We start from the raw sequence: 25,826 nt of genomic DNA on the forward strand, positions 1-25,826 counted from the left end.
ATTCCGAGTTGGATGACCGTTCAAACTCATTTTCCCAGTTGGAGCTCGTTCCCAGTTGTCTTGAACTCACTGAAGTCTGAGATTTCCCAATTCTGAGTTACCATTTGTTTTGAGCGCGGTAGAAGTCATGCTGGATTGACAGCATGGCCAATGTTGAATGTTTTGCCTTTTAAGCTTGGAAAAGAGACCCTTAAACCCAGACTTGGACCACACACCGATGAGCACCAATACGTTTTATATAGAATTTCTCTTCATTATTTCTCATCATATGACAAGGATTTACCAGTAGATTGTCGACTTGATTCATGATGATGACTGCTAGCTCGCTAGCTAAGACTTTGAAAGTATGATGTTGACATGATCAGTCCAATCAAAGCTACTATAGATATAACGTGATTTGATGTAATTTTATCTGTGGCCAATGACCTTGAGCCTTCTTGGATGGGCACTTCTAATGTAACTCCATGGCAGCACCCAAGGGGCTTGAATTTTCAAGCTCTACCTGTAGATTTTGCAGCGAAGTAGTGTCCCCATGAGTGACAGAACACTGAGCCAATCACGGCGCAACTAGAGAACATTACCAACCCCTACGCTCCGTATTTTACGCTGGCTGCCCCACCACCACAGAAAGCACTGAGCTAGGCTTAAACACCCGCAATTTTCAAACATTTTGTCACTTGTTGATATTGCAGTTATGCCTCTTTATGTCCCGCCTACCGTGTGGGTTGATTGGCAATAGTGTTGGCCAATCACCAGTCAGCACCACATTCATGTTCTGTGTAACTTTCATTTTGGGGCAGTTTACTTGAGGTACGGCCCCGGCCTAGAACCTAGATTGTTCTGTGCTGGAGCTAGTCAGTCCTCAAAAGTGTGCGTTGTTTGTGTACTGTTAGAAATTGCGTAATTCAAATCTGGTATTGGAATAAGAGAAAACATAATCAAGAGATATTCAATCCAAGCTAAATTTATTATATGCAAAATGTATGTATGATAAGTATGATGGTTCGTATACGGGCTCACTGAAATACCACGCAGGGCAGACAGAGAACTGGCTTCCTCATTACAAATTATTCCTTAAATATCCTGACAGTTTTAGTTCCTGCTCTCTTCTGGGCCTATCAGGGTAGAGGTTGAGCGTGGTTTAGACTTACTCAACCTATCGCTGGCGCTCAGGCTGGTCCCAGCCCCTTGGCGCTCCACTGTTGCCAGGTGTCTAGTTGTTTTGCAACTTATCCAGAAAGTCAGCACTTTTGCAGTACACGTCCTTGGACGGTTCACTGATCACAAAGAGGCAGTGTAGTCTAGTATTTTGAGACACAAGTTCTTATCTCCCCCTACTCCCTAAAACAGCTCCTCACATTAATCACAGCTTGTTAGGTGAAACAATTTATATCAGTACAGTACAAACCTTTTATGCTTAATCATTAATGCATTCTTTCTAAGCCAATACAATCACGGTTACATCAAAAGTAATGCAATGTCTATATTAAGGTGTAAGGGGTAAATTATTCCTGTTTTCTTTTCAGCTAAACGTTTTATATCCCTCAGTTAATGGTATTTTCTCCCTAATATATCTTCATACTCTTCCTCTTTCCCTAAATGAGATTTAATCCCTTGCCTTTCCTCTACTATCCTTCTATCATTACTGGATCAATGATAATTTACATTTTATAATAACTGTAATAACTATCAATAATAATTGTAATAACTATTACACATTATGTTGTGCCCTTTTTCTGATAATGTTATAATTGTAGCCTATTCCATCACTTTAGTTTAAAATATAAGTTTGTTTATGTAACAAATCCAGAACCCACCACAGGCTGGCGCTATTCCCCCAGCACAACAGCCAATGCCACTTGCATCCCCTGTTCCCCATAACGAAAATAAATTATCGTTCTAAAATGTACCAACTATTTGTATACACCACTGGCGTCAAGCAACCCATCGAATAAAGTAATAACAATTAGAATTTATCAAAGCACTGCCTTCCAGTCAAGCATTCAGACCTCCACTTGAAATCCCACAGCTCAACCCAACTCGCTTGACTCTATCTTATTATTTCAGTTCACTATTCAATTTCTTTAACTGTTCTCTCTGATTAGGCCCTAATTAATAAAACAAATACTTGTTATTGTTGATAAGCATACATTTAATGATATTCCTAACATTTGAACTATCTCTCACCCCTCCCCTTGCTCCTTTCTATCCAACGGGGAAGGGGCGGGGACCTAGTAACATATTTTCATAGACCTTTCTAGAATACTTCTACTTAAGCTATCTAATTCAACCTTTCACATTTCTCAATCCACGTAGTAATCTAGGTCTATAGCCCCAATGCGAAAGCTTTACCCACTGTCCCTACCTGTGTTCGAACCCGGGACCTTCTACATACATCGCCAGTCACCCCACACATTCCGCGATGCTTTCAAAGTAAATACTTCCAGTTCATAGAGCAAGTGACGTCACCAAATGAAAATCGCACTAGCTTTCACCTCAGCAAAAAACTCTCTCTCCCTTCACCCATACCAGCCGCCGAATTCACTCATACACACAGATTTCACCTTATGCCATTGAAATGCCAAACAAAACATAATAGTTCAATGGAGCCCCCTACTGGCTCTCCACTATTTATACATGACTTCCATAACTACACCAGTCATAGTCCGATCACCCATCAAACCTCATCACATGATCAAACAACGGCACAACCTTAAACTCATATGGGGTGGCAGGCAGCTTAGTGACCAATAGTGCCGCGCCAACAACCGAGAGGTCGCCGGTTCCAATCCCCGAGCCGACCAGGCGAAAAATCTGCCGATGTGCCCCTGAGCAAGGCACTCAACCCCAATCGCTCCCATAAGTCGCTCTGGACAAGAGCGTCTGCCAAATTACCAAAAATGCAAATGTGAATATTCTCTACTTTCTCACCCATGATGTACGTCTACGTTCGGGTGAGCAAGTTCATACGTATATATCGTCAGAAACCCACAGGCACCTCTCAAACAATCGCCCCGTGGTGTTCCCAGCCAACTCCCAGTCTTTCCTGACTCCAAAAGCCACACTCTCGCTGTCTCCAGCCCCTCCTCTCGCAACTCTCCCTTCTGTGTCCAGTGGGAACAGGCTTTGTCTGTTTTTCGTTTTAGCGTTTCCAATATTCTGCCGTTATTTAAAGTACTTTAGTCTATTTATTTAAATCAAATTATTCCCACCTAATTAGTTAAAGTCGGTGCATATTTATATTTCAACGATAAACCAAATTATTTCAGTCTAATTATTTAACCAGTATTTTGCAGGGTCAAACATCAACCGTTAAATCAAACAACAAACCAAATAGCCTCAACCCAACCACCTAAAACCAGTATTATGCTATGTCGAACATCAAACATTAAATCAAATAATAAACCAAATTGCTTCAACACAACTATTCAAAACCAGTATTATGCTATGTCAAACATCAAACGCCACAGTTCAATCATATCAGCTCAAACGTTTCAGTTCAGTCACACTAGCCATTCATCACTTTACCTTTATGTTCCTAATTGTTATTAACGGGTTATACGGTTTAAGCAACCACAAACCCAACAGTTATTCACAAATTATACAGTTTGGACAGCCACAGACGTCTTTAATTCCCAATTAGTTTTCTATCAAGGTATACAGGTTTATCATTCACACTCTCATGCATACGACAACACTCTGATCTTAGCCTTTGCTGATACGTGTCAATAGCGTCACCCCTTTCTTAAAGAATTTTAAGTGCCTCCTATGAACCTAGTCATATCTAGTCTGAACTGATATGTGCCATAGCGTCGCACTGCCTATCTATTTAAAGTACCTCCTATGATCCTCAGTCATAGCTCGCACTGTCTAACTATTTAAAGTACCTCCTATGGGTGTCTTTTGTTAACGTTTTCACAATTTAAACTTTATTTCCTAATTGTAATTCTCATTATTTGTATTCACAGCCAAAAATGGTACACAGTTATTACACAGTTAAACATAGTATACAGTTATCACACAGAAAAAATAGTACACAGTTATCGCACTCACTCACAATACACAGTCATAATCCTATCACACAGTCAAATATGTCACACAGTCATAAATGACACACTTACACTCGACACACAATCGTAATTCTATGTCACACAACTAAAATTTCTCATGACACACAGTCAACAACGGTATACAACGGGGCACACAGCCTCCTCTGGGGCACACAGCCTCCTCTATGGGCACACAACCTCCTCTATGGGCACACAGCCTCCTCTATGGGCACACAGCCTCCTCTATGGGCACACAGCCTCCTCTATGGGCACACAGCCTCTTCTTTATGGGCACACAGCCTCCTCTATGGGCACACAGCCTCCTCTATGGGCACACAGCCTCTTCTATGGGCACACAGCCTCGTCTATGGGCACACAGCCTCTTCTATGGGCACACAGCCTCGTCTATGGGCACACAGCCTCTTCTATGGGCACACAGCCTCTTCTATGGGCACACAGCCTCTTCTATGGGCACACAGCTTCGTCTATTTGGGCACACAGCTTCGTCTATTTGGGCACACAGCCTCTTCTATGGGCACACAGCCGCTTCTATTGGGCACACAGCCGCTTCTATTGGGCACACAGCCGCTTCTATTGGGCACACAGCCGCTTCTATTGGGCACACAGCCTCCTCTATGGGCACACAGCCGCTTCTATTGGGCACACAGCCTCCTCTATGGGCACACAGCCGCTTCTATTGGGCACACAGCCTCCTCTATGGGCACACAGCCGCTTCTATTACACAGTTAATTCACTTATCCCATGGGTTTAACCATCAGATTTATCAAACATTTGCAAGGTAATTTTATAAAATTGAATTATTATTCTATAATCGTTATTTATAGCGTAATAGAGTTCACTTACATCAAACAGGTGCTTCACAAAATTAATTTGGATAAAAGCCAATGTGCAGAACTTTAGTTACATAACAATAGGTGTCTGCTTACTTGTTTTTAGAAGCCCGGGCACTTTGTGAAACACACCGTTCGACGACAGCGATGTCCAATGGGCTGGATGAATTCCAGCGAAGTTCCGCTACCAGATCACAGTCGGAGGTCACCAATTGTTAGAAATTGCGTAATTCAAATCTGGTATTGGAATAAGAGAAAACATAATCAAGAGATATTCAATCCAAGCTAAATGTATTATATGCAAAATGTATGATGGTTCGTATACGGGCTCACTGAAATACCACGCAGGGCAGACAGAGAACTGGCTTCCTCATTACAAATTCTTCCTTAAATATCCTGACAGTTTTAGTTCCCGCTCTCTGCTGGGCCTATCAGGGTAGAGGTTGAGCGTGGTTTAGACTTACTCAACCTATCGCTGGCGCTCAGGCTGGTCCCAGTCCCTTGGCGCTCCACTGTTGCCAGGTGTCTAGTTGTTTTGCAACTTATCCAGAAAGTCAGCACTTTTGCAGTACACGTCCTTGGACGGTTCACAGATCACAAAGAGGCAGTGTAGTCTAGTATTTTGAGACACAAGTTCTTATCTCCCCCTACTCCCTAAAACAGCTCCTCACATTAATCACAGCTTGTTAGGTGAAACAATTTATATCAGTACAGTACAAACCTTTTATGCTTAATCATTAATGCATTCTTTCTAAGCTAGTCATCACATCCAGTTATGAGAAAATGGATCCCCACAGTACAATAAACATAACGGAAAGAAGGTTTGTTCTGGTCCTTTCACCCAAGTCCTCCACATCAGCTGTACAGTGAGTTATTAGTTTGCTAGATTAACAGTGCTAGCCAGGTTTAGGTTAGCTGCTGAGGTGACTGAGCATTAGCTAATGTTAGCTCACACTCAGTGAAGATTCACAAACCACAACAATATTTTGCTAACATTATGAAAGCCATATGAACTATGTAGATGAGACAATGGTCTGTGCTTAAACGTTTTTCTATTTTAATTCCAGGTCATCAGTTTACATTGTGTTACTTTCGTCCCGTCTCTCTTGTAACTTCTCCCAGGCCAACACCCAAGACTAGCTAGCATCATACTTGAAACCTATGCTGTCATTTAGTCACTAGCTAGATGGGTTAACAAAATGACATTTGTTTGGAACCAAATACAACTCTACAACCTTAAAACACTTCCAGGTCTTTTTTTATTTATTTATTTTGTACTTACTGTACATTGCTCAAAACCACATTTTGTTGATAACGTGGCGAAACATGGTCAGACTGGGCTGTTTTTTTGCAGGGAGGTCGACTTCATTATGTCATCCTAGCTTCTGAGTTATCTGAGAAAATGGGAGAGTTACTTTCGTCCCGGCTCTATGCTACCCCAGCTGTACATGTGTTGGAAGAGACATTTCATCAAATAGAAATAGCACTGATAGGCTTTACTCTTTCCTTCCATTCACCATATGGTTCAATTGACATGCATCCACTACTTTTGGTATGTGGTGCTTTAGATTTTCAGCCTCAATTTCCACCGCAATGCCAGAGATGACACCTTTACCGTTGCCCTGTTCAGGAAAGCTTTCTACTTCATACTCCGATAATTCCCTGTGACATAATGCACTTTCCTTTTGTTCTTCTGACATACAATACATCAACACCACAGGAGGTTGGTAGCAACTTAATTGGGGAGCACGGGCTCGTGGTAGTGGCTGGAGGGGAATTGGTGGAATGGTATCAAATACATCAAACACATGGTTTCCAGCCATTATTATGAGCCATCCTCCCCTCAGCAAGCCTCCGGGTCACTTTGATCGACTCCACCTTTCCCAGTGTGTCATCCACCATCTCCTTGACCACAAATGGATCTCCCAAAAACACATCCTTATCCATGAAACATACTCCAACAAGGAACGAGGCATTAGACTGAGGCCCATCTTCATTAACAACTTTAGCCCGTTTTGCTCCATTCTTCAACGCTACAGTTTAGCACTAATTTCCATTAACTTTCCTGAACACAACATTCGACTTAAACAGTAATTTCCGACCTACGGGTAGAAACGTCATAGAGAGAAATAGTAATGGCGTCTTTTTGTAGGCATCAACTCCGCCATGGATTATTGGACAAAGCCTATGGGGAAAATTAATGGCGTTTTTGGAGGGTTTTTGGGTAAATGCCAAAAATAAGGTCTGTGGGAAACACAGGCTTAGGACATCTTATACATTTTGTTCTATGAGATAATCTTCATCAGGTAACGTCACTTTTTGTGAACTTTGAAGAATGTATGTAATTTTAAAAAGCACATCAAGAACATAAAGGCTGTTTGGTGTAGGCTTACCTTGGCGTGACGTTTTGATATCCGTGTAATTCGCTCTCGATAATTAGCAACAGAGAAGACCTCAGCAAAATTACTGTCAGCTACCGTTCACCAGCGCGATCAGAGACCTGTGCCCAATCCATGATGAATCCATGTGCTGTATTGAAATGAATTAAATAAAGTGTTGAACTTTTTCTGTCCCCTTTCTCTGTATTAGCTAGCCACTGACTACACTTTGGCTAGCTAACAGAGCAGTGGATCAAAAGTTAACTGTATTACTTAGCCTAGATAATTGTTTGTACAGTATATTGACTTTGGCATTTTTCAAGATTGAGCATAAGAGCATTAAAAGGGGAGAAGACCACTATAAGTCTGGCCATGTGGAGAAGTGCAGCTATAGTGAGGGGCAACTTATCGGTTTGGTCAGGGCCAGTATCAGGGATAAAGTTTATCCTGTGTCGGTGAGTGTAGCTATTAAGTTAAGTTAGGTTAAGAGCATCTCAACATTACAATGTGTTCTATACAGCTGTCAACATTCTACAAGGAAAGAGCCACTTAATCAATGATATAGTCATTAACCAGATTACCCCGGATACCAGACTTCGATGACTGATAACTCAGTTCTAAAATGTTGTCATTAATGTCATTGTCATTGATGAGAAAGTTTTGGTGGGCGGCCCTCTCTTGGCAGGTTTGTTGTGGTGCCATATTCTTTCAATTTTAATAATGGATTTAATGGTGCTCCGTGGGATTTATATTTTTTTATAACCCAACCCTGATCTGTACTTCTCCACAACTTTGTTCCTGACCTGTTTGGAGAGCTCCTTGATCTTCATGGTGCCGCTTGCTTGGTGGTGCCCCTTGCTTAGTGGTGTTGCAGACTCTGGGTGTCACGTTCGTTGAAGGACGGGTCAGACCAAGGCGCAGCGTGAAATGCATACATGTTTATTATAAAGATAAAACACACAAACAAAAACAACAAAACAACGTAACGTGAAGTCCTCAGGCTAAACACAAAACAAGCCTCTACACGGAACAAGATCCCACAACTAATGATTGCAACCAGGCAACTTAAGTATGATCCCCAATCAGAGACAACGAGCGACAGCTGCCTCTGATTGGGAATCACACCCGGCCAAACATAGAAATACAATAACTAGAATGTGAACATAGAAATAATGACATAGATCTCCACACCCTGACTCAACATATAAGAGTTCCATAAGTCAGGGTGTAACAGTACCCCCCCCCCAAAGGTGCGGACTCCGACCGCACAAACCTGACATAACAGGGTAGGGTCCGGGTGGGCATTCCGCCTCGGAGGCGGATCCGGCTCCGGGCGTGACGACCACATTCTCTCAGCCTCCCCGTTGCGCCCCTGGTCTGGTCTGGACCTTGGCGCGCTGCTTCCCCTCTTCTTCCTCCCACGATGCACCAAGCCCTGTCTGGGCCCTGGTGTGGGAGACCTGGAGAGGGGCTGACGTCTGGGTCTGGACTGGAGCCGCTGACCGGAGCTGGACTGGGCACCAGTGGAGCGGACTGCTATGGCTCCGGAGTGGAGCTGCTGACCGGAGCTGGACTGTGCACCGGTGGAGCGGACTGGAACGGGCCGGGCCTGACTGAGGACACACACCACTGGCCTGGTGCGAGGAACAGGAACGGGCCGGGCCGGACTGGGAACACGCACCACTTGTCTGGTGCGAGGAACAGGAACGGGCCGGGCCGTACTGGGGACACACACCACTGGCTTGGTGCGGGGAGCAGGTACGGGTCGTACCGGGCTGGCGACACGCACCACTGGCTTGGTGCGAGGAGCAGGAACGGGCCGGGCCGGACTGGGAGAACGCACCACTGGTCTGGTGCGAGGAGCAGGAACGGGCCAAGCCGGACTGGGGAGACACACCACTGGCTTGGTGCGGGGAGCAGGTACGGGTCGTACCGGGCTGGCGACACGCACCACTGGCTTGGTGCGAGGAGCAGGAACGGGCCGGGCCGGACTGGGAGCACGCACCACTGGTCTGGTGCGAGGAGCAGGAACGGGCCGGGCCTGACTGAGGACACACACCACTGGCTTGGTGCGAGGAGCAGGTACGGGCCGTACAGGACTGGTGAGGTGCACTGGTGACACAGTGCGTAGAACCGGAGCAGGATATACTGGACCTTGGAGGCGCACTGGAGACCAGGAGCGTTGAGCCGGCACAACCCGTCCTGGCTGGCTGCCCACATTCGCACGACACGTGCGGGGCGCTGGCACAGAACGCACTGGGCTGTGCATGCGCACTGGCGATACAGTGCGTATCTCCGCATACATGGGTTCCTCTATTAACCCATGCTCCTTATGTTGCCTAACCAGCTCCTCTCTCTGTGCATCTACTTCCTCCTTCTCCCTACGAGCCTCCTCCAGTGCCTCCTCTTGAATGGAGCTCTCCCGCTCTATTCTTGCTATCAGCCCCCGTAATGTGGTGGCCTCCTCTCTTACCCTGCAGATCCGATCCTTCTCTCTCTCTCTCGGCACTCCTCCTCCAGTGAGGACTCCTCCGGGAGCCCCCACGAGTTAGGGAACAGAAACTCATCGTCGTCGTCATCCTCCGACTCCTCAGTATAACACTGTTCCCACTCTTGTTCCCATGGTCGTAGGGACTCAACCTGGAAACCCACCGGGTGCAGTGATCGGGGCTCTTCTCTCTCGCTCCCCGACCACCCCTTTAGCCACCCCCAAATTGTTTATTGGGGCTGCCTCTCGGGCTTCCTCCTCGGCCGGCGCCTTCTGTGTTGCCGTTGCTCCTCTCCTGCCTGGGCTTCCACCTTCGCCCAGGGTCCTTTCCCCGCAAATATCTCCTCCCAAGACCAAATCTTCCACACCTGTGTCCAGGGTGTTTGCTCCTGGGCATGCTGCTTGGTCTGTGTTTGGTGGGATCTTCTGTCACGTTCGTTGAAGGACGGGTCAGACCAAGGCGCAGCGTGAAATGCATACATGTTTATTATAAAGATAAACACACGAACAAAAACAACAAAACAACGTAACGTGAAGTCCTCAGGCTAAACACAAAACAAGCCTCTACACGGAACAAGATCCCACAACTAATGATTGCAACCAGGCAACTTAAGTATGATCCCCAATCAGAGACAATGAGCGACAGCTGCCTCTGATTGGGAATCACACCCGGCCAAACATAGAAATACAATAACTAGAATGTGAACATAGAAATAATGACATAGATCTCCACACCCTGACTCAACATACAAGAGTCCCATAAGTCAGAGTGTGACACTGGGGCCTTTCAGAACAGGTCTATATATACTGAGATCATGTGACACTTAAATAAAGTCCACCTGTGTGCAATCTAACTAATTATGTGACTTCTGAAGGTAATTGGTTGCACCAGATCTTATTCAGGGGCTTCATAGCAAAGGGGGTGAATACATATGCACGCACCACTTTTCCAGATTTTTTTTTATTTCACGTCACCAATTTGGACTATTTTGTGTATGTCCATTACATGAAATCCAAATAAAAATCAATTTAAATTACTGGATGTAATGCAACAAAATAGGAAAAACACCAAGGGGGATGAATACTTTTGCAAGGCACTGTAAGTTCAATCACAAAGGCTGGTCTGAGTGCATCTCCTCAGTTTCATTCAGTACTACAACACAATTCACATAGCATTTTATCATGGGCACAGTGGGAATTTACAGTATATCTGTGATGTTTAAATTATGTCTTACCCCAGAGCGAGAGCGTGAGAGAGTACATCACTTCCAGCAGATCTCCTTGCTGAGGGTTGCGTTGATCATGCACTGCTTCTCGTGGGGAGAGCCTGATGTTCCGCATGTCACGCTTCATTACGAAAAAATGGGGAAAAGGGGACATAAAGTAAAAATATCGATGCATCTACAAATTCAATGCTTTACACAATATTCTATCATATTTGAAGAGTTACTGACCTGTCCGTCCACAGGCTAGATGTGCTGTAGTCTCCACAACTGGACGCTTGTGCTCGGATCACACTGGCACAGTATGTCAACGTACCGGATGGTCTGAAGGGTGCACTTCTGTTGGACTGGAAAACAAAGAGACATTTGGTCAGTGGTGGGTATTTTTCAATGCTGTATCAACATCTTTATCTGGACAGAAAATACATTGTTTATCATAACACAAACCCACCTTGGACAATGTGACAAGTGGTCCCTCAACAGCCAATTCTCATGCCTCATTGTTTGTTCTTGTTTCCCAATCAACAGTCTGGATCTTCCTCATCTGCCATGGTGGATGAGCTACCTTTTCTGTTAAATACAGGGCCATTTCCCTTTCCCAATGGAGAATGGCAGCTACAGACCCGAGTGTTGTCACTGGGTTTCCGGTCCGCCCATCTGAAAGACCAAAAAAAAAAGTTTGTTTTACTAGCTAGCTAAATTTATTACTAAAATGGTAACATCTATATTAAAATACCATAACCCACAGACTTGACTATAGTAACGGTAAAATAGACTGGGCTTTGGTCTATCTGCACATCCTACTATGTGGATGGGACATTTCTGCTGGAATGGAGGACTTATCTGGAATGCTCAACTAGATGATCAGGACAGTCTAGGGTACTATTTGCCCAAAGAGCTGAAGTACTGCGATGAGCTATACAACTGGACTTCTGATTCTCAAGAGGAAAGTTAAAACCCTCAGCCGTGAGGTCCCTGAGGAGGACCAACAGTGATAGCAGGATCATCTGAAAGGGACTGACATGCAGGGATGGAACATAAGGATTTTGGGCACTGGCCAGCAGACCACGATTTCTACATTCAGGTCCTAAATCTGTGGCACGCGATGTTTGTAAAGGCAAAATGTCACTGCTGTGTCAGGCTAGTTTGGCACATTGTCTTCTAGCCCAGTCTGAAAAGTACTAGCCTCGGGCAATAGAATTGTGTTGTTAATAAAGCTTATTATAATTACTGTTGTAGGCTTATTATTAGGCACCAAACAGACTATACAGATTTTTCATTTATCAGTAAATCTATATTTCCTTATTATAACTCATGGCTATCATCATAGGATGACAATAAAATAGTTTTGGGCTCAATAATCCACTCTTGTAGAATCTGGCACAAACCAGCTTAGAATGGGAACTGCTGGGCTCTATATTGTATTGTCATTCTACTCAATGACAAGGTCAACAATAAAATCCATCAATATGACTCCTACCAGAAATCCACTGTAAATCCACTGTATGCAACATAACATGTTATGTTGCCTATTATGAAAAGACTGTCAAATTAACCTAATGACTTCTACATAAAGTTTGACTGAAACTGTAAAGTGTGTTAACATGCTCAAAATCCATCTGTGAATAGCGGTAAAAATTCATAAAAACTTCTACCAATGTAATTGTCAACCAGTTTCCCTATTTCACTGACTTCTGACCAATCTTTAATTTTCCCTACCAAGGTTAGATCATCCCCTATCACATCCCCTATCACCACAGAAGGGCCAACCTTCAACTCCCTCAAACCACTCTCATCAGCAAGCTTTCCAACTGTCCAACCAAAACCACTGCCTTGTCTACTAGTATATTCCCAACAGTCATCTAGAACAGTAGCAGTGGGATGATCAACCTCACAGCCTAACACAATAAGTCCTCTGTAGCTCAATTGGTAGAGCATGGCGCTTGTAACGCCAGGGTAGTGGGTTCGATCCCCGGGACCACCCATACGTAAAAATGTATGCACACATGACTGTAAGTCGCTTTGGATAAAAGCGTATGCTAAATGGCATATTATTATAAGCTAAGTTAAAATGCACCAATAAATATCCTTAAAGATACTGAATTCTGTCCAGCCTCTGAAGCCAAATCTTCGCCACTGTTTCATAAACTATACACCTGTAATCTTCCCCAACAAGTCAGCTTTTTCTTGATCAGTTACTGCCATTTTCTTTTACCAACAACCAAAACTGGAATTCGAGTGGACTTGCTTCTTCCAGTCATCTTCTTCAACATAGACCATACATCCCCCAGCTCAGTACCCCTGCCTATTGTGGAGCAGAACTGTCTCCATACATTTATCTTGACAGACTTAATGACCCTATGTACAAAAGCTCTCTTCCTTTGGAAATCAAGTAGATTCTCAGGAGTCGTATTCCTAATCCTATGCAACACACTGTAAGCCCTATTTCTTTCTCGAATAGCCGCAGTGCACTCTTCAGTCCAGCAAGGAACCACCTTCCTTTTCTCACCCACTTCACTCACTGGTACATATAAATTCACAGCACTCAAAATCTGAGGTCACAGAGGCAGCACATACAGTAACAGTCAAAAGTTTGGACACACCTACTCATTCAAGGTTTTTTCTTAATTTTTACTATTTTCTACATTGTAGAATAATAGTGAAGACATTAAAACCATGAAATAACATATTGCTTGTGTTTCTTGGCCCAAGCAAGTCTCTTCTTATTATTGGTGCCCTTTAGTAGTGGTTTCTTTGCAGCAATTCGACCATGAAGGCCTAATTCACGCAGTCTCCTCTGAACAGTTGATGTTGAGATGTGTCTGTTACTTGAACTCTGTGAAGCATTTATTTGGGCTGCAATCTGAGGTGCAGTTAACTCCAATTAACTTATCCTCTGCAGCAGAGGTAACTCTGGGTCTTCCTTTCCTGTGGCATTCCTCATGAGAGCCAGTTTCATCATAGCGCTTGATGGTTTTTGCGACTGCACTTTCAAAGTTCTTGAAATGTTCCGTATTGACTGACCTTCATGTCTTAAAGTAATGATGGACTGTCATTTCTCTTTGCTTATTTGAGCTGTTCTTGCCATAATATGGACTTAGTCTTTTTCCAAATAGGGCTATCTTCTGTATACCACCCCTACCTTGTCACAACACAACTGATTGTCTCAAACGCATTAAGAAGGAAAGAAATTCCACAAATGAACTTTTAACAAGGCACACCTGTTAATTGAAATGGATTCCAGGTGACTACCTCATGAAGCTGGTTGAGAGAATGCCAAGAGTGTACAAAGCTGTCATCAAGGCAAAGGGTGGCTACTTTGAAGAATCTAAAATATATTTTGATTTGTTTAACACTTTTTTGGTTACTACATGATTCCATATATGTTATTTCATAGTTTTGATGTCTTCGCTATTATTCTACAATGTAGAAAATAGTAAAAATAAAGAAAAACCTTTGAATGAGTAGGTGTGTCCAAACTTTTGACTGGTGCTGTACATCAACCGGCCTCTCTAAAGACAACTCTCCAACAGACTTTAAGCAACGATCACCAAACTTTTCCTAGTCTGCTTTATGAAAGCACCATCTTCTGAATGGTACCCTGTCCGGAATAGTAACATCAAAGTTCATGGTACACGAAATCGGGAAATTATCACTTCCAACAGTATAATCATTCATTACGTTACATTCACACATAGATGCAATAGAGTTAGAAGCCAGTGTGTGGTCCAGGCAGGATGTAACCACTCAAACAACATAAACTATTGTACCACATCCATCGTTAAAACATACTAATGCTCTTGTTTCCATCATATCTTCCACAATAGTACCATTAGCATCTGTATGTGTGCTTCCCCTTAAACTGTTATGTGCATTAAAGTCGCCGCTCCATATCTCTCTAGATAGCAATTTTGGCACTTTGCTCTTGATCCTCCCATTTCTTAAACGCATTGCTCCCCATCCTCCCACTTCTCTCGACCTGCCCATGACAGAAAAGTCATTCAAGCGATGCTACTTTACCAACGACTCCCTCAGTGCCTTTCGTAACGTAGTGATCGTACTCCACATGACCTACTCTACGGGATCAAATATAGTTGTCCAGAGAAGTTACACCCAGAAATTGATGAATCTATGATACAGACATATTTCTATGCATAAGAAAAAAGTGCGTAAGACTGCTTTTTGAATTGATATACAAATTCAAGCTACAGCAAAAAAAATTTTTTTTAACTTTTGTTCATTTTGTAGTTATTTTGTAATGAATCTGCAATTATTTTTTGACAGGCGAACATGTGACAAGGAGGGGTCCTTCGCTTCGGTTGAATGATGTTTGATAGGCTGTGGATTTCATTACTTGCAGTCTCCTTCAATTCGCCCTCCACTCCAGTCCAACCGGTGAAGTCTACAGCGGCGCCACTAACATCTGAAATAAAGTCACTTTAGTTGAGCTCTAGTCCCATATTTTACCGGTAAGTGAAGCAACTAAACTGGCTTTTACTGTAGGTGAACAAGCCAAACTATATATTTTCGCAGTTTATGACCACGCTTGCCCGAGAACTGCCTGACACGCTATCACTAAATGTTCCTAGCTAGCTAGCCAGCCGGTTAGCATTAGCTAGCTATTGAGCTGTGCTGCAGGGACTGTAGCGGACAACTTATGTCCGCTGCACATGTGTGAAATTAAGACTACAAATTAAACTAGGTTACTTTGGAGCAGCTAACTGTGAGTTAGTTAGGAGAGAACTCCAGTATTGTGCGCCAACTCAATCTGCCAACGAACGTAGCTGTAACTAATTTAGTTAGCTTCCTTGGCATGCAATGCATGTCTGGCAATGCAGACGTCCAGCAGGTTACATAGCTAGTTGTGTGCATTACTGACTATTTTTAACGTGTCGAAACAACTTATACATTTCTGTACAGAAAAGGCACAAGGAGTAGGTACATTGATGTATTGTCCAGAACGTTGTAGACACGCGCTTCTACGCCAGCTAGCTCGCCACAGCAACACTAGATGGTTATTAGCCATAGGATAGGTTGAAATGTTAATGGCTTCTCTCAGTTAACCTTCCCAACCTTTGCTCTGTATGACGTTTGACATTACACTTGCCAGAATTGGAATACCAGTATTTTCCATGTCATTAGCTTGCTAGCTAGCCACTTTAGCTAACGTTAGATACAGAACTGCAATTTACATTTACATTTTAGTCATTTAGCAGGCGCTCTTATCCAGAGCGACTTACAGTTAGTGAGTGCATACATTTTTCATACTGGCCCCCCGTGGGAATCGAACCCACAACCCTGGCGTTGCAAGCGCCATGCTCTACCAACTGAGCTACAGGAGGCTCCCACTATCTGCTAACTAGCTAACGTTACCAGTCAGTCTAACATCTACTGAATGTCATGTGCCTGCTTCATGGCATATGACGAGAACTGAATTGCTTAATTGAAGCATAAATTGTAGCAAGGATTTATGGTTGTCCACTTCTGAAAAGTGTGTACTGACAGGTGAATGTCTTGACACTGTTAGTGTAGAACACTAGGCATTCCTGAACCATATTATAACAGTGTGGTGGACATGGACAATGTCAAATTGTCTCATACAAACTGATGTACTCAACTCCACTGTTATGACAACCACATCATGTCAAAAATGGATTCACTACACAAACACCCCTCGCTTACAGTATACCATATGCTATACACTCATTCAAAGATGAGGCCTCATACGACCTAGGTATGACTGTGTGGTCTTGTAACGGAAAGACCCACCTACCATTGTCTGTCCTACAGACTGTTCTAGGATAATAGTAATGTAGTCTCTGAATTGCACCATACCCAGTTATTGATTAATAGGACAGACTGTGTAGGAGCCAGAACTTGGCTGGAGAGTGGAGCCCTTTCCAGACCCACCCCTACTAGAATTGTTTTATTTTCCTCCACCTGGCCTTGATTGAGTGAGTCATGGAGTTGTGGCCTAGTGTCAGTTTAGATAAGTTGGCCATGCAGACACACAGGCCACTTATCATGCCCACTTGGAGGATCAGCATCTGCAAGGGAACCCATGCTCTGAGCTGATAGAGCTGGCTCCTATACAGACAGTCAACCACGCCCTTTTAATGTATAGTTGGGGGAAAATAAACATATTATCCCAAAGGATGACTAGCTGTTTTGGATGAATAGCTATGTTTATAGACTCAAAATAAACATTGTTTTCTGAAGCAGGCACCCTTGCACAGGCATTTTGTAAACCAAAATATACTCTGACTGTGTAATGTATGCATTTTTTCTCCCTTGCTGCAGGTGTAATGGCAGTGCCTCCATCATATGGTGACCTCGGCAAATCCGCCAAGGACATCTTCAACAAAGGCTATGGTACTGTACCCTTCACTCTGGAACAAATAGGCTATACTGTAGTGGTGGTTGTAATGGAACACCTTGTGTAAGAATAACCATTAGGGTAGGTTTGTTAGAGGCATGCTAAACCAATAGGAGGGATGGGCAGGTGCCCTTTCTATATGTAAGCAATTGATGTGACGTGTTATTTTTGTGTCCAAGGAAAATATTTTATATATAATAATAAAAACAATAAATGCAAAACATTCTTACAGCACATTTCTACATGTTCTCCCCCGGATCAATTATCACACAGCATGAAAATGTTTACAGTTTTGGCGTATCAAAGTGTGAAAATGTAATATGGTGTAACTGTCCGAGGATGAATTTGAACAACGAAAGTGTTGTGAAATAGGTTTTAATTTGTAAGAACTTTGCTTTCTCCCTGAAGGGTTTGGCCTGGTGAAGCTTGATGTGAAGACCAAGTCTGACAGCGGAGTGGTAAGTTTACTTATTTTCTTTCTAATCATTTGTGTACTTTGAAAATGAAAGTAGAATTATATCTACTCACTAAAAAAAATAAAAAGGTACCCAATTGTCATACTTGAGTAAAAGTAAAGATACCTTCATAGAAAATGACTCAAGTAAAAGTGTCACCCAGTAAAATACTACTTGAGTAAAAGTCTAAAAGTATTTGGTTTTAAATATACTTAAGTATCAAAAGTAAATGCAATTGCTAAAATATACTTAAGTATAAAAATCATTTAAAATTCCTTATATTAAGCAAACTTTTTTAAATTATAAAAAAAAAAATACATTTACAAATAGCCAGGGGCACACTCTAACACTCAGACATATTTACAAACAAAGCATTTGTGTTTAGTGAGTCCACCAGATCAGAGGCAGTAGTGGATGACCAGGGTTGTTCTCTTGATTAGTGTGTGAATTGGACCATTTTCCTGTCCTGCTAAGCATTCAAAATTTAAGGAGTACTTTTGTGTGTCAGGGAAATTGTATGGAATAAAAAGTACATCATTTCTTTAGGAATGTAGTAAAGTAAAAGTTGTGAAATACCCCAAAAAATGACTTAAGTAGTACTTTAAAGTATTTTTACTTAAGTACTTTACACCACTGTATCTACTCTACCATTTGTAGAAGTGTATATGTCTTTATGATTGCAGTAATTGTGCAATAGAAGGTAACTTTGAATTTACAACCCTGGGAGCTTGACAGCAGCATAGTTCAATACACTCCTTGATAATAAAAACCCAAGTGCTTTCAGATATTTTTACGACATTGATTTTTGTTCATATCTTGATTTGAGTCTTTTTACGAATGTTATACAGGAGTTCAAAACGTCTGGCTCCTCAAACACGGACAACAGCAAGGTGGCGGGCAGCCTGGAAACCAAATACAAGAGGTCCGAGTACGGCCTGACCTTCACAGAGAAGTGGAACACTGACAACACCCTGGGAACAGAGATCACCATCGAAGACCAGGTTTGGATTCAACAAAACTTTATTTAAAGTGCTTTTGTAACAATCGGTTAGATTTTGTTGTGTACGGCTGTCTATGAAGCGTCATGATAGCCTTGACACACAATTGGAAAAGGGGATTCAAACAAATAATGAATATCTAATATGTCTTGATCAAATTAAATGCAGGTAGATCAACCTTGAGTTACCAGTCTTGTTCCAACTTTCTGTTCTTGTTCCTTCTAGATTGCCAAGGGTCTTAAGCTGACATTTGACACAACCTTCTCACCAAACACTGGGTAAGATTAGTCATGTACAATTTCAATGCAGAGGACTAGTTCTAGTACTTATAGGATCTATGGGTGCCGATGGTGTGAACATGTAGTCAGTCCAGCACGTAGTGTCCTTACATGAAGGTAACATGATCTGGGGTGCGCAGTCCTTACAGGCACGTGGGCGGATCTGAGGTGACGGGTCAGTCAAATGAACTTTAGTCTGAAATGGCTCTCATCTGTGTAGTATTTATTATCACATCCAAGCCATGGATTGTGTTACTGTTGTTTTTGTGCTTGTATTTGAATGGAGTTGTTTATTCTCCTAGCATTGCCTCCAGACTGCGACCATTTGGTCGCATTTTGCGTCCCTTTGACTTGGCTATCCAACTTGCATTTTTTTATTGGTCGCATTAATGCGAGCTGCAAATTCTCAGGCTATTCCCCCCCCCCAAAAAAAAATAAATAATAATATTTGCCCACTAAAACCATTATTTGGTCCAACGGTAGCCTAAAGTGCCTTTTAATATCCGTATTCCTCCATGAAAGTCTGCCCAGCCACTGTGGCTGTTTCTCCTGATTGCATAAGCCTATGTATAGACATCATTGGGTAGTATGCTGCCAAATAAAAATTTAGGGCATTTCATTTACTGTTAGATTAAATTAAAAGACTAACTAGCAGCCTATTATATTTAGCAATCTAGCTAATGAGTTTCCACTTCCTCAGATGATGAATTAGGCTAAGTCATTTTGGGCTATGTGATATTTGTACACACAAAAATAAGCTAGCAAATGAATCTATTGAATAAAATAAATCTAATTCTGGTGATCTGCAGTCATTGGTTTAGGTTGCACTTCAAAGTGTCTTGATCATGTGTCCTGCTTGGAGATGTTAGATGAAACCTACTTCTTGAATCATACCATCACCGTAACACGGGACAATTTTGGTGCGACCAAATCATGGGCTGGTGCCACCAACTGAATGTTAGTGGCACCAGGAGAAAGGGTTGGCCTGGAGCCCTGTCCAAGCCCCCGGCCCTACCTCCACTCCTATGCAGTAGTGCCTCCCCAGCCAGTCAACATAGTATTGACTTTCCTGGAAGTGTAAATCATGTGGGGATGGAATATGGCACATGCCTAGTAGTGACACATGGTGGGCAAGTCGAGGAGGGGGTGGTCGTCGCACTGTCACTGCATGTCCACTGAGCTCCGGGGGACGAGTTTCCCCTAGGTACAGATCTAGGATCAGCTTCCTTTATCCTAACCTTAACCGTTAGTACAGAAAATGTGAAATTGACTCAAGATCAGTGTCTAGGGGCAACTTCAACCCACAGAAGGCTACAGCTTTTCAGCTAGCGTCACGCTGCCCAGGCTATTAGTTTAGAACTGAGCTTGGTGTCATGTAACATTAGCACAAGAGGCTCATAAAGTCTGGTTGGTTGTGGTGTGTGTTGGTGCAACTACTATAAGACTTGTTGGCTAGTGTAATGATGATCCAGAAAGACGTGGCTCAGGATTGTTATTGCTTGTGGACTATTGATTATGAACATAATAGTGTATCGGTGAATTACTACTGGAGTGAGGTTTTCCAGCTCTTGGTTTGTCCCAAATGCCTTCATATTCTGTTACGGTTGCTACATTTCCATCAGACTGGCTATATTAAGCCTGAGCTGTTTATATTATGGTTCAGAATGTAGGCTATGGCTAACCAAAGCTGTTTTCCTTTCCAACACCAGCAAGAAGAGCGGCAAAGTCAAGACCGCCTACAAGCGCGAGTTTGTCAACCTGGGCTGTGACGTCGACTTTGACTTCGCTGGCCCCACTATCCACGGAGCGGCCGTCGTGGGTTACGAGGGCTGGCTCGCTGGCTACCAGATGACATTTGACACGGCCAAGTCTAAGATGACCCAGAACAACTTCGCTGTGGGATACAAGACCGGGGACTTCCAGCTGCACACCAACGTGTAATTGAGGGCATACATGTGTTTATTATGAATTTCTATTTAGAATGTTATGAATTTCCAGTGCTCTGCTGTGTACATACAGTACCAATTACCTTCAAAGGCAATACATTGTCTATTCAATTGTAAAAAAATATATATATATATACACACACACACAAAAATGGACATGGATGAATGGACAGAGCTGTAGGCAATATGGTGATGGTTCAACCTGAAAATGATGATCATTGAATATCTAATGATTGAACCAAAGCCCCTATACAGGGCTCAAAATGTCCCTACAGGCCTCCCGAGTGGCACAGTGGTCTAAGGCGCTGCATCGCAGTGCTTGCTGTGTCACTAGAGATCCTGGTTCGATTCCAGGCTCTGTCACAGCCGGCTGCGACAATTGGCCCAGCGCCGTCCAGGGTAGGGGAGGGTTTGGCCGGCAGGGATGTTCTTGTCCCATCGCGCTCTAGCGACTCCTGTGGTGGGCCGGGCGCTGTGCACGCTGTCGCCAGGTGTACAATGTTTCCTCCGGCACATTGGTGCAGCTGGCTTCCGGGTTAAGCGGGCACTGTGTCAAGAAGCAGTGCGGTTGGGTTGTGTTTCGGAGGACGCACGACTCTCGACCTTCGCCTCTCCCGTGTCCGTATGGGAGTTACAGCGATGGGACAAGACGGTAGCTACCAATTGGATACCACGAAATTGGGGAGAAAAAGGGGGTAAAATACAACAACAAAAAATTCCTACAAACTGCGTAGGCGGGTAAAGGGCTTTATTTCAAACTGGCCTACCGAGAAATACCCTAGTAATGACTGTGTGCAGTTCTCTCCCTAATCTTCTCCCTTTTCTTGTGTTACAGTAACGACGGTGCACAGTTCGGCGGCTCCATCTACCAGAAGGTGAGCCCCGTGCTGGAGACAGCGGTCAACCTTGCCTGGACTGCCGGCAGCAACAGCACAAGCTTCGGCATCGCAGCCAAATACCAGCTGGACAAGAGCGCCTCCATTAGTGTAAGTACAGAGCAGGAGTGACTCTCTTTGTGCCAGTTTCACAGACAGATTTAGCCTAGACCAGGACTGAAAAGCATTGTCGATGGAGATTTTCCATTGAATATGTTTTTTTTTTGTCCAGGACTTGGCTTAATCTGTGTCTGGGGAAACCGCCTGTTTTTGTTTTTAGACTGTGTCCTATGTATAGTATATTGCTGTCTTCTACACTTACTACATTGTCTGGCTCTCAAATATCAGAGTTGCTAAGTACATTTCTGACTGCCGTCGTTAGGAACTTTACTCTGCCTTTGGATTTTAAGTTAATCAATTAATTCTGTATTTTCAGGCTAAAGTAAACAACAGCAGCCTTGTCGGTGTTGGCTATACCCAGACGCTGAGACCAGGTAAGACCTCTCGTTTAAGAATAATTATAATCGTTATCTTATTGGTGTTTCTAAAGGTTATTTTATCATCTGTCACTAGAATAAAGTTCACAGCACTGGTTCGTGTTCCTTTAGTTCTGATGTTAGGACTTTATCCCCCTAGAGTCGATGTCCGCGCCCTGCGGAATTCTTAGGATAATAATAAAAATCCCCCATAAAAACCGTCTGTTTAAGCAAGAGGGAATTTTTTTTTGTTGCATATTATAATCTTATTTACAATAAGTGACTCCAAAATGACAAGAAATTAATAGTAAATAATGTATTGGGCAACAACTGTGTAGTGGGGTAATATTTGATATGTGCATAATATTATATATTCCTCATGATGAGACTATGCAATTAGCCGGGGGGGGGGACTAGATGCATAAAGTGCTTTAATTTCTAACCGGTAGAACTGATATGTATAAAAATACCCTCAAATAAAAGGTGACATTCTGTACTGTCGCCTTATCTAAAACATTTTATTTCAAATCCTAAATGCTGCCGTATAGAGCCACATTTTAAATGTATTAGCTTCTGTCCACATACATAGGTAGGGGAATATACAATGTGGACCCAGAGGATAGCACTAAGTATGAATTAAAACACTTGTTTCCAAAGTGGTCCTCTTGTGTGTTGCACCATTCTCCTCTGTAGCCCACTGCTTTAATGAGCTGAGGGCCAACCCACACGTCATAATACACTACATGACCAAAAGTATGTGGACACCTGCTCGTCGAACATCTCATTCCAAAATCATGGGCATTAATATGGAGTTTGTCCCCCTTTGCTGCTATAACAGCATCCACTATTCTGGGAAGGCTTTCCACTAGATGTTGGAACATTGCTGCGGAGACTTGCTTCCATTCGGCCACGAGCATTAGTGAGGTCAGGCACTGATGTTGGGCGATTAGGCCTGGCTCGCAGTCGGTGTTCCAATTAATCCCAAAGGTGTTGGATGGGGTTGAGGTCAGGTCTCTGTGCAGGCCAGTCAAGTTCTTCCACACCGATCTCGACAAACCATTTCTGTATGGACCTCGCTTTGTGTACGGGGGCATTGTTATGCTGGAACAGGAAAGGGCCTTCCCCAAACTGTTGCCACAAAGTTGGAAGCACAGAATCGTCTATAATGTCATTGTATGCTGTAGCGTTAAGATCTCCCTTCACTGGAACTAAGATAGTGAAGCGTGATTCATCACTACAGAGGACACGTTTCCACTGCTTCAGGGTCCAATGGCGGCGAGTAGAAGTAGACATGCTTCTATAAGTGCATGTATACACTCGGTACTGCACCAAAATTGATTTTGAAGATGTTAATACTTTACTGTGGACTCGCACATGGTGAGTGTTATGAGTTTCTAGGGTATCAGGTGATTACGAATGTAAGGATGTACTTAAACACTTTTGGGGAGTTCATAAACTATATTTAATATGGTACCATGGTTAGTTATAACAGACGAAGGACATAGCCCTGCCTCTTCCTAACTCCAGAACAAAGATCCACTCTCTCTATATATACACTCTGTTACAAGTCTCTCCACAAACATCTGGTAATCATCATGGGCACTCCCATTCTTTGATGTTATTACCCTTTACCCCCAAGTCATATATCCTGTCCATCAATTATTCTAAGATCAACATCAGTAATCTCCTTTGACATAACGGAATGTAGACTCTGTGGCAGCAAACCACTTATCTACTAACTCCCCTGGTCCACACAATACTATGACATGACATCATTACAGTGAGAATCTGCAAATGAACTACCGGCAACCAGTCATTTTCAATGAAAGGAGTAGACTCAAAGCGACTGTTGGCTAATAGAGGGAGAGGGAGCTAGCGACCAGACATTCCCAGCGACTGCTGTCATGCGTGCTGTTTAAAGGGGAGATCTCAACGACTTGATCGCTGATTATCTCAGCAAGTGAGTCCCTAGTAATGCAACATCCTATTCAAATCACTTGCTATCGATGTCTGAGTGTTGTTATAGATATACTCATACTCATGCAGTGCTACAGAAGGCTCCAATAGAAGTCTGTTATGTCAAAGACTTGTTTCTCTTTCATTTAAAGATAGGAAATCATGTCTGCTCTATAGGAGATTTATATCTGCAATGTTGAGAATGTTGACACCAGGGATAGAATTTAAGGATTTTCACAAGCCTCTGGCTTGCTTAATTTCCATCCCTAGTTGACACCTATTTTCTTTTCACCCTCATCCTGAATGCGACCCTGACCTTCTCTCTCCCCTGTTGCAGGTGTGAAACTCACCCTCTCTGCCCTGGTGGACGGTAAGGGCATCAACGCTGGAGGCCACAAGCTGGGCCTGGGGTTGGAACTGGAGGCCTAAACTCTCCTTGCGGTGAAGGGAACAAGAGAATATCAGCAGAATCTGGCCTTCAAATGTATTTCCAACTCAAACCAGCAAGGGGATATATCATGGAAGGAGGGGATTTGTTCAGAGGCTACAACAAGAGAAGAAAAAAACACTACCCCGTCATTCTTTGGTGTACATGTTTGCTTTGTAGTTGTTTCCATTAAAAGACACACTTTCAGTGGGTCAATAATTTATACACCTTCTCATTGCGTCTATCCAACACTGCCATGACAATGAAATACACCACATCATTCTCCTCCCAATGTGGCTAGTTGGTCACCTGTGGCTTCTATGTTTATCTCAAGTGTTTTTATTTGATGAGACAACAGATTGTTTAAACGCGGCAGTTGGGTTTGGTCATACCTTTCTGATTTTACAATTTTTAACGAATCATCTAATATTCTCAGTTGTCTGAACGTCTCATTTGCAATTGTGTTATTTGCTAGGCTTCCCCTACTATTTAAATATTGTCGTATACCTTTCCACTCACATGAGGACAAGCTTAAAGCTGTGTTGTACTGTTATGATCTGTCATTCGGCGATCAGGGTTTGAGATGTTATATCAAAGCTGTACATGATGAAGCCCTCACTTAAACTGAGCAGTTTTGGGGTGGCTTGAAACTGAGTCTGTTAGGGGTAAACCGTTCATTCTTGGCCGACCTGGCAGGCTTTCTTTGTTTTCTACTGCTGCAGACGACTAAGGGAGGGTTTACTAAGGTTCACAGTAAAGCCGAACTGCCTGGATACTGTCCGGCTTTGGTGTGGTGTACTCTAAGTCAAGTTCAGTGTGTATGCTAAACCAGTGGATTCTTCTGGTCACTTGGCTGACTAAGAACAAGATCACAGGAAACCTGGAAGGTTGTTGCGTGTATGTTTTAACTTATCAATAAAGTATTTGAACTCCAGAATCCAACTCCTTGCTTTTATTGAGATTTAACTTCTCTGGGCTTGGGGTGTCTTGCACATACACTGAGTATACCAAACATTAGGAACACCTTCCTAATATTGAGTGGCACACCCT

The 25,826-nt window shown here is 43.1% G+C and overlaps 1 protein-coding gene and 2 long non-coding RNA genes across 3 annotated transcripts; 1 reads left to right on the top strand and 2 right to left on the bottom strand.

The window, feature by feature from the left end:
* Positions 1 to 5,097: 5,097 nt before the first annotated feature.
* On the bottom strand, positions 5,098 to 8,125 carry LOC121583949. Its single transcript, XR_006003636.1, has 3 exons — positions 8,082 to 8,125; positions 7,294 to 7,429; positions 5,098 to 5,137 (listed from the first exon to the last, which is right to left on the bottom strand). It is a non-coding gene; the product is annotated as an uncharacterized LOC121583949 (long non-coding RNA).
* A 2,728-nt stretch (positions 8,126 to 10,853) lies between these two features.
* Positions 10,854 to 14,974, bottom strand: LOC121574268. Its single transcript, XR_006002155.1, has 4 exons — positions 14,820 to 14,974; positions 11,441 to 11,646; positions 11,221 to 11,336; positions 10,854 to 11,113 (listed from the first exon to the last, which is right to left on the bottom strand). It is a non-coding gene; the product is annotated as an uncharacterized LOC121574268 (long non-coding RNA).
* Positions 14,975 to 15,063: 89 nt separating this feature from the next.
* On the top strand, positions 15,064 to 25,001 carry LOC121574257 (voltage-dependent anion-selective channel protein 2). The gene is made up of 10 exons (XM_041886882.1): positions 15,064 to 15,154; positions 15,274 to 15,458; positions 17,290 to 17,361; positions 17,774 to 17,823; positions 18,669 to 18,821; positions 19,044 to 19,096; positions 20,806 to 21,033; positions 21,878 to 22,028; positions 22,354 to 22,411; positions 24,687 to 25,001. The coding sequence occupies exons 3-10, from the start codon at positions 17,295 to 17,297 to the stop codon at positions 24,776 to 24,778; spliced, it is 852 nt and encodes a 283-aa protein (XP_041742816.1). The 5' UTR covers positions 15,064 to 15,154; positions 15,274 to 15,458; positions 17,290 to 17,294; the 3' UTR covers positions 24,779 to 25,001.
* Positions 25,002 to 25,826: the final 825 nt, after the last annotated feature.

This window comes from Coregonus clupeaformis, chromosome 1, assembly GCF_020615455.1.
Source record: "Coregonus clupeaformis isolate EN_2021a chromosome 1, ASM2061545v1, whole genome shotgun sequence".
In the NCBI taxonomy this organism is placed as follows: domain Eukaryota; kingdom Metazoa; phylum Chordata; class Actinopteri; order Salmoniformes; family Salmonidae; genus Coregonus; species Coregonus clupeaformis.